Raw genomic sequence first — 10,280 nt, forward strand, 5'->3', positions numbered from 1 at the left:
TCCATGAAAAGACTATAAATAAAATATAAAGATTTAATATCTCATAGGGCATGCGTTGTTGGCGTGGTTCAACTGTATATAGATGTAAAAATATTTACAAATCAACAATCTGTACAATTAAACGCGGCTCATCTTAAAAAATGTTGTGCAAAACGTGCAGAATACATACTGTATATGTATTATATATTCTTTCTACTCTATTATGTTTATATTATTTTAACTATAGTGATAATAGGTGCTTAACATTGCGGTCCTATAAAAGGAAATTAAGTATGATTCCTAGAACTGTATTCAATATCTGCGGAAGAGAAATCTTTTTGCATAATGATCTTTTTGAATTCTCTCTTCTTCCTTTTTTAAATATGATATTGAACTCAAGTTCTTCGTTTAATTTTTTGTGGATCCCACCAAAAAATTTCATGAACCGCCTTTGTTTACAAAACAATCACATTATAATCATCATGAGTATCAATTACTATAGATATTTTATTTTTCGTTCTTCATCAACTGGCATTCTGTCAATAAAGTTAGTTTTTAAAGCGCGCTACAAAGAAATCAACGCCATACACGCCTATTGTTAAAAATCAACCGTGAAACAAAACGAAAACCCAAAAGGGGTAGACACAGATTGGCATTCGACGAACTCGTGTTTGACCAGTGAAAAATATGCTGAAAGAAATTTTTAAAAATGTATTTTTCTAGTAACGCATCTAAAACGAAATTCCATTAAATAACTTTGCTATCTCTTAAGTTTAAAAGAAAACTCGTAAATATTGACGCAGTGCATATAGGAAAAAATATCGATGTTTAGTTTTAATGTTTTATTTATTTTAACCCTTTAACTATTATAAATGAAATTATAAAGACAAATGATTTAGTATACAAAATTATATTAATACGAGAATGAGATGTATCACATTTCTCTTATTTAAAGATTAAAAAATAAACAAAATACTGGCAATATATTTTTGAAAATAAAAAAAAAATAAGAGAGCCGTTTTAATTAGACAACTAATGCCTGTTTGTCTATCTTTGGTGGGTAGACAAAGGCGGTATCTTTTGACATGTTTCTAGATGCTTCTTGATTTCTAGCTTGCTCACGTTCCAGTTGCATTGCGTAGATGTAATACACCAATATGAAATATGCGGCTAGACCTGAAATAGAAGATTATAATTATTTTTGGAGTCAAGATTTCGTAGCTCGAAGAATTGTCCGTCTGCAGTAGGCGCGGCACGTTGAACGTACAAAGTTTGGTTGTTGTTGAAAGTGTAAAGTTTGGTTAGTCGTACAGCTTAGAAAAGATTAGCGGGAAATTGTATATATATATATATATAAATATATATATTTATATATATACAATTATAAATAAAAATATATATATATATATATATATATATAGGGGAAATAGATTAGACTTACCAAGAAGTCGCTAGAAGTGAGCAAGACGGATCATCTTGGTGATTTTTGGGGGAGGTTTATTCTTGAGAGTCTATCACCTGATTTAATGATGATAATTACTGTTTTAGTTGTTACAAAATTAAAGAATGTAGCAGAGAAGGGTTTGTGACTTTATACTACTTTATAACCAAATCGTAAGGCCACATTGCTTTTAGATCGCAGAGGTTCCACGGAGACCTAGTGTCAAAGCCTTCGATTGGGTTCCTTTACCAGAATATGTAAAATCTCGCCTCGGAACGTGTTGAGTGTTCCGTTTCAATACCGCCCGGATATAACTTTGACTTCGTTGATATTGCATTCTAATATGATACCACTTGGAAAAGCTATAAAATTAAGAGAAAAAGTAAGAAAAGGACCAATATTTAGCCACTTCCGCACATGCAGTGGTAGTCATGCAACAAAGTGCACCGCCTGCTGATATATGCGTATGCGGCAAACAATGCGAATTACACAACTGCCGCCGTCAAATCACTCAACACGGGGCATCTTCAGGAGTTTTGTTACACCGATTAGTGCCAAACACAGAGTCAATTTATTTAAAAAACTCTAAATAAATAAGAGAAAAAGTGGCGAAATGAAATCCACAACGCTAACTACAAAGCTATAAGTGTAAATGGTAATTTATAAATAACGTAATGATAATGTAGAAAGAACAAGTGTTTACAAAATTCTGCAGTTATTGGCCTGCCTTATTCGATTAAAAAAAATAAAGTGACATATTGCGGCATGATCTCTTTATACACCGTGATTGGAAATAGGTGTAAAGGCAGCTTTATGCCTTATTGAGTAATGTATCCAACCCTTTCAAGCTGTTAGGCTATAATCAATTACCCTAGTATTCAAAGTTCGTAACTAATAAAAAAAAGTAACTATCATTTCGTTTAAAACTTTATTGTAAAGAAATATATTTTACGTATTTATTTCGCGGTAGAAAGTACTGCAACTGTTCAATATTAACTTAAAAATTGTGAAAGTTATTCCAGAACTTGTACATTTATGAGACGTGATTCGTGTACCAACAAAATATTTACCGTATGTTACGAATTCAAATTTCGAAAGAAAAACTTATGAGGTATAGATAGTAGCAAAAGGATTAATAATTTTAAACATATATGTACGAACAAATCTTCATGTGTATGTATATATACATACATATCTCTAATCTGTGGAGAGTTTAAAACAAATTCAGTAGGGAATAGCCTGAGGAATTTATTTCCAATCTTTATTAACACTTACAAATCCTTTGCACTGTATGTATAGAATTTGAATTTGTTAATAATAATTTGAATTTGATTGCATATTTGAGAAGCATAACAAGGGATTGTACTGTAAAACTACACATATGTGTCAGCAAAGAGAAATGAAGTAATATAAAATAAAAAAAAATATTTAAATAATATGTACACATTACATTGTAGTTACGTATCGATGTAATCATATCACCGTGCAGGATGCATGACTATGCCGAACCAACAATGGACGGCAAACAAAAGAAAGTAAACTACGTAATTGTTGTGAGCGGACGTGTCGTTGTATGAATACTTCATTAATGAGCGTTTCATATTTCACTATTGTAAACTTCTTTCATATTTGATGATAGATTGAGTCTATACCAGACTTATTACGGTTTTCAATAAAACGTGTATTACTAACAAAATTGACCGTTCTTTGAAAAAAAAAAACTAAAGATCATAGAACTAAGGTTACCAAAAAACTTGATGGAGTACAAAAACCAAACTCTCTATAACCTGCTGAAAGATTTAGGGCTGTCTAGAACGAACATCGGCTGACTATTGGAAAAAGCATCCGTACGATTGTTTAGAATTTGATTTTAGTAATTATAAAATAGAGTCTTGGCGAATAATATGAACGTTAACACATATACGTTTCCAAACAAAGAATATCTTTACTTTCACTGTTCGTATCTTCAACGTGGGAGGCATTCAGAAGACAACTTTCTTTTTTCTTGTTTATTTGGGATTCAAATTTTACTTATTAAGTGCCTTTTGCATATAGAAGATAATAAAAAATAAGAAATCGAAAACGTCACGCACCGGCGCGAGGCCGGCACTGCGGAAGGATTTCTCTCTATCAGTGTCGGGTGTCGCATTTTTTGACACATGGTGGACTTTTTCTTTTAGTCATATTGCAGGGACAATAAAAAAATTGTAAAAGTAAAATCCAATAGTTCTCCAACGAAATTAGAACGTTCAATCCCAGTGCGGACACGTTAGCATGTTAATTCGCGTGATGCCGGCACCGTATTTGCTCATATAAGTTGGTCGGTGGGCATCTCGCACCGGCGCGTGATCGGCACCTAACCGTACAACGTGAGACCGGCAGCTAGGTAGTTAATCTGATATATTCTCTTTATTCATCTATTCATGTTCATTAATAACATAGTTTCATTTATATTTACCACTTCTTTACGCCATAAGAATGAGAGAAGAGCCCAATTTCACAGAAACTACGATCAGATTATTCTCTCCTACAATCGTCATCATCATATCAGCCGATAGACTTCCACTGAAAGGTCCACTTATACCTTCAAAGATTGACAAGATTACAGGTCTCGTGCTGCCCGCATCAAGCGACTTCACGGTCTTAACCATAACCTACAACCCTGAAAGAAAATTTTGGGTTCCGAAGGCGCTCAAACCAATAACTTCCTGCAGTACAAAATTTATTAAGAAAAGCTATTCATAAATAAAATTCTTACCAAGATCAAAACAGTAGGAGATGATGCTGTTTGTGTCGGTGTTACCAGGTATGATTAAATATACCAAACCGGAAAACATGACAATTATTCTCGCCATCGCAAACGCCACGTACACCTTAATAGGTCCTGGACGTTTCTGTGAAAAAGAGATTATTAAGACATGTTAATTGTTACACTTGAATAAATTCATTTATTTCATTAAATAAATATAATAATATTATATTACAGGATTATGTAAGGAATTCTATTATTTTTCTACTTCTCAGCCGATGGACGTCCACTCTTATGCAAAGGTCTATATTTCACAGACATCAGCATTCGTGCCTTTTTTACAATTACCGTTAATATTTACGTATGTTTTTGCTCACGTTTTTACATGTTGCAGTGTTTAATTGAAAAAGTACATCTCTTTATCTGTTTCATCGGCGCCCTAAGACAGTCTAGTTTTTAAGATTACGTTTCGTGCGACCACTTCCTCATCCACTCCGTGCGGCTACCCTCAGGTTGTACGCCGGTATATTTGCGGTAGTTGCTGTATTCGTCACATCGATTAATACCGCAACCTTAGCGTGGTCGATCTACCTAGTAGGGGCCTGCCCACGCTGCGTCCACCGGCTCATAGTCATCACCCATAGCTTTATCTAAGCAGACTAATTGGCCCCGAGCACAAGGTGATGGCATGTCAGATACAATGGTCTCTCGACCCTCAGTTGAAGAGTACGTTTGAGCAAACCTACGTTCACTCGCTTGCCGCACTGAGTTGCGAATCGCTTCTACTATTTAGCACTTTAACATATATTTATTCCTTCTCGATCGCTTCGTCTTTATTGGCTCTGTCGAAATTTTGAAGGTCTTGCAAAATGTTTGTGGGTTTGTTTATAGCTGACTTTGATAACACCATGTATATTTTTGTAATTGTTTTTTTAACCAGTAATTTTAATATTAATGTTTAACCACTTGCGGTGCTTAAACAAGTTTGACTCGTGATGAAAATTTTGGCCCAAATATGATAATGTTTAGCCAGGCTTTTCTATGGTTCGTCTGATCAAACGAAAACATTCCCAGGCTATTGATGATCAAATATACAGCAGTATTGGACTACAAGAGCAGTAATAAAAACACCAATATTTCGAAAAAAAGTGTCTACATTTAAGGTATAAGGTAAGGTATATATCGGTTCGTTTGTGACTTTTCTCGCGCATCAGTCTGATCTGTTTACACCCGTTGACGCATAACACTTGAGTGCAAGTTTCGTCGAGCTAAATGGCACGGCAAGGGTTTAAAACGAAATTTACTCACCTTGTGAAGTCCAATCAAACAAGCCACGTTGATTCCCAGCCAGCAGATATTAGCAAAGAGTACAGCCATCAGTAAGATATCCATATTTGTCAGTACTGGCTTGTCAAAAGAGCTTATATTCATGACTCTATCGGTTACTCCATCGCCGATAAATTCATCGCGGTCTGAGTCAATATGGTCGAATCCGTGAGTCGCATATCCAATGAATACAGTGAGGACAAGCAGAAGGAACGTGTGGATAGAGTTGAAGACCTGAAATAAATGTTATTTGTTAAGATTCATATCGAAACAAGAAATATGTTTGTTACTATTAAACACGGGTTAGAAGAAATTGAAAAGAATGTACCTGCTAAACTTAAAGCCAAAAACAATCGCCCTAGCTAACTCTCAAGTTCCGACCGATTTTATACTTTAATCGAAAAGAGAACAATCACATTGTTAACAGATGCCATACTCGATTAACATCTAAAGTGTTTATAGCTGCCACACTTGAAGCTACATACAATCGTTCAAATGTTAATCCGCAATTTCTGACTAACGACACAATTAAAATGAAGAGAGAACAATTGTGTTTTTGATAGATGGACGACACAATTTAAATGAAGAAAAAACAATCATGTATTGGACATGACAAACAGACGATACAATTTAAATGAAGAAAGAACAATCTTGTTTTTAACGGAAGATGTACTTCTATTAACATCCAAAGTATTTATAGCTGCCACACTTGAAGCTACATACAATCGTTCAAATGTTAATTCGCCATTTCTGACCAACGACTCAATTGAAATGAAGAGAGAACAATTGTGTTTATGACAGATGGACGACACAATTTAAATGACGAAAGAACGATCTTGTTTTTGACGGATGATGTACTTCTATTAGCATCTAAAGTATTTATAGCTGCTACACTTGAAGCTACATACAATCGTTCAAATGTTAATCCGCCATTTCTGACCAACGACGCAATTGAAATGAAGACAGAACAATTGTGTTTTTGACAGACGATATACTTCTATTATCGCCTGAAGTGCAACAAGACAAACTGTGTCACAACGAGCCACTCAAAAGACGCGCAGTGAAAATCCTTTATTCTATTACTTCCGCGAGTCGATCGATGACATTGTCCAGGTGATGTGAAATCGCTGGATGGAGGCAGCACAATACCAGTTAGCAAGTTTTGTGACAGATCTATGCTTTGCAGTGGGCGTCTATAGCTGACAAGATGTGGATGATGATGAAAGAAAAGCGATGGGAGAATTAGATCATGTAATACTGACGCACACTCTCCGAAATGCAGTGTATGGAAAAACGATAATCTGGCAACATTTCGCCGATGCTTCAAGCCTGAAACTTAAAGCTCATCAAATCATCATTACCAAAAAGCCTCTTGGCTCCTCTCTGTGTGAAGTCACCCCTAAAAGACAAAGGCAATAATAAAATCTAATTGTAATAGTAAAACCGTTAGACTATTTTATGTGAAAGCTGTGAAGTGTTACAACTGGTAGAAGATTCGTGGCTAAAAGTGACTTTATAGTCAAACGAAACTTATTTGTTTATTTATTTATTTAGAAGTCGAAAGTTTCTTTACTCTAACTGTAAAGTTCTATACTGAAACGCAGATGTTACATACGGAACTATAGATGTTCCATACGGAATACTGGCATTGAATATTTGCATAGCTATTTATACCGCGTAAATCGAGTTTCGTCATATGAGTGGCTTGTTGTGGCGACGTTCTTCAAAGGGTTGTATAAAATAAAAATATATATTTGACAAAGCACCAGACGTATTTTTATTACACTATTTTATTAAGTAAGCTTTTATTGTATACATATTATTCTTTAACAGATATGGATTGTATTTAAAATATTTGACAAAAAGATCGGCTAATCCACCATCAGGACTGCAATACGGATAACGTACATATAAGGTCGTGAAATATAAAAGTAATGAAAAAATTGTAGGTGTTAATAATACTAAAGATATACAATAAGATAAAAATTAACCAGAGGCGTGAGATTCATCGCATCACGAAGAGAATTGAGGCCGTTGAGAACAGAATGGATTACATGGAGCAAGAAACACTGAATAGCGCTTGTACTATGGACCAAGTGAATACGGAACCCTAAAAGCCCCTTTTGTATCCTCGGAGAATTGTAAATAGGGCACTGAAGCCTTTATATTCTTATTTGCGGTTTATTCTTTATTACAACAAGACTACGCCGATCTGTGTAATTAATGTTTTTAGATAAAACTTTTTAGATGGATAATACACGATACATTCGAGGTAATGTTCTGTCTTTCTTTTTACTTAATATATCGCTAAACGAAAGTGTATGCCCGAAATTAAAATTAATAAACCGTTATTTTAATGCAAAATTTTATAATTATATTTAAATTCCAAAGGCACTACTCTATAGTTTTTATTTTATCATAAAATTTTGGCAAATCTTCTGAACTAACCATTGTCGCTTTCTAACAGGCGAATTTGAGGTTAAAGGCGGAGTGAACGATAAAAAATAAGAAAAATAAATATAATAGTACATTACAAATTTGCTTATAACATGTTTCTACGTATTTTAATTTAGGTAAATTTTAAAAAAACTCTGAAGATGGGATCGCTAAGGCGTTCCTACAGAGTAACTTGACTCATAGATACCCTCAGGATAACCTTGGTTAGGGATATTACACGTCGATGGTACCTGTCCGGCATTCTGACTTAAAGACTCCTAAAACAGCCGAAATTAGACTTGGTCGGTAGAGCTGGCGCTAATGAAAGTGACAGAAGATACCCCAGTAACGCTTCTTTCTAGAATATTTTTGAAAATGGTAACAAACAGTTACTTACGAGGTTGATGTATCCTAATATGAAACATCCGATTCTCAGAGGTATGCAGCAGCAACATTTCGTGAACACAGAATCCGTCTGAGAAGTTGTTGATATCCTAGAAAAAGATAAGATAAATTAGTAAAAGAAATTTGTAACAGTCTAGACATTTTTTTTAACAAAGACATGTCAAAGTGCATAGAACAATTCGATTTCCAAATTATTGTATCTTGTAATGTTATTAAAATCTATTTTTTTAACGTTCACTCATTATCAGAGGCTACTCGTTCCCCTATATGTGGAAGAACAGGGTCATTACTTTTTGTTTAATTTTTTTTTTCATTTTCTTTTATTTCCGCACTTTACATCCACTCATCTTAAGTTCTTTCGTTCTTTTTATTACTTTCCATAATTTAAATCTATTGCAAATATGTAATTAATTTGTGAAGTAAATTTAATATTTTTATGTCGACGTTTTTAGATTTACATGTCGTTCGGGAATTGTAAAAACTGTGTTTTATAACAGAGTAAGTAAGAAAAGGACCAATATTTAGCCACTTCCGCACATGCAGTGGTAGTTGTGCAACAAAGTGCACCGCCCGCCAGCCCGCTGATAAATGCGTATGCGGCAAACAATGCGAATTACACAACTGCCACCGTTAAATCACTCAACACGTGTTTCACCTCTCCACGGGGCATCTTCAGGAGTTATGTTACACCGATTAGTGCTAAATAACAGAGTAATCAGAGACGACTGAGTTACTGTCGTCAATAACTAATAAATCTTCTTATTTTCAACCCATAAACGCCCACAGCATGACACAGGCGCCCACTAAAAATCTCCGCTATGATCAGTCTCACGCTGCTTGCATCCAGCGACTCCTATCCGTGCCGCGTCTATAGGCTTGTGTTCACCACTCTAGAACCTTTCAGCCCTATTTATATACTGACACTACAATATTCATATTGACTGACTACAATATTCATATTAATAAACTTAATATTTTGAGGTCTAATAGACAATTATTATGTTAAAATAGATATTTTAACGAATAAATAAAATAAATCTTTCTTTATTACAAGCATTTTGTAACTATCGTAAAACTAAGGGTTCTTACATTTCGTTTTTCACTTGTACCAGTTTTAATTAATAGAGAATTCAAAAAATATGCCGACTTAATTAAAAATGTTCTGCTCTCCGAAATTGGAATTAAAATTTTAGTAACTGTGTATCTACCTATGTATGTTCGTAACCAACGCAAAGTAGAATGTAGGGTGATTTGAAAATACTGGACGCAGACTGTCTCCAACTAGTGTTGATGGGAATTATTGGGGAGAATTATAAAACAGTTTCGAAATTTGAAATGCAATAGTACAAAATAATACGGTTCGCTTACCATACCATATTTATACCGTCACACAAGAACATAATAATGTCAGGGGAGCCCAAACTGAGGCTCTCGACTCGCATGAAGTTCATTGCAGAAATATTTTTGGCTTCGATTATTGTAGAAATTATTTTAAATTTAGCTATAACGTAATATTTTGTTTTCACTGTGATATCCTGAATCCCGTTTTATTCTAACACTGATGATTGTCAACTAACCGACATACGAATAGAATTTCTGTGCTTAAAAAAATATCAAGAGGAGTGGAATTAATGTGTTTAATTTTTATTATTTCAGTTATTATTACACGTATATTGTACTTTCATTAACATGTTATATTTAAAAAAAATAATCAAAAAATCAAGAAGCTTGACCACCCCTGGCTTATGCAACGTTTGTTATAATAAACTCTGCATAAACTAACGATAAGCAAATTAGTGAATATATAATAAAATGTATACATTTATCCATTAAATAGTGCAACTGTTTTTTTATCATTTTGTAATAATTCCATGAAGCCTCTTGTGAATTGTTTAGGCTTGAATGAAGTATATTTTCAGATGATTATCATCACCTTCATCAGAC

The 10,280-nt window shown here is 34.2% G+C and overlaps 1 protein-coding gene across 1 annotated transcript; it reads right to left on the reverse strand.

The window, feature by feature from the left end:
• Positions 1 to 818: 818 nt before the first annotated feature.
• On the reverse strand, positions 819 to 9,787 carry LOC137923615 (uncharacterized). The gene is made up of 5 exons (XM_068766833.1): positions 9,705 to 9,787; positions 8,329 to 8,425; positions 5,478 to 5,729; positions 4,179 to 4,314; positions 819 to 1,155 (listed from the first exon to the last, which is right to left on the reverse strand). Exons 1-5 carry the CDS (start codon positions 9,785 to 9,787, stop codon positions 1,004 to 1,006), a joined length of 720 nt encoding a protein of 239 aa, XP_068622934.1. The 3' UTR covers positions 819 to 1,003.
• Between the last annotated feature and the right edge of the window lie 493 nt (positions 9,788 to 10,280).

The sequence above is a fragment of the Battus philenor genome, unplaced genomic scaffold (genome assembly GCF_028537555.1).
Source record: "Battus philenor isolate CCGP_79_NKW_IND1 unplaced genomic scaffold, ilBatPhil1.0.hap1 SCAF_22, whole genome shotgun sequence".
In the NCBI taxonomy this organism is placed as follows: Eukaryota; Metazoa; Arthropoda; class Insecta; order Lepidoptera; family Papilionidae; genus Battus; species Battus philenor.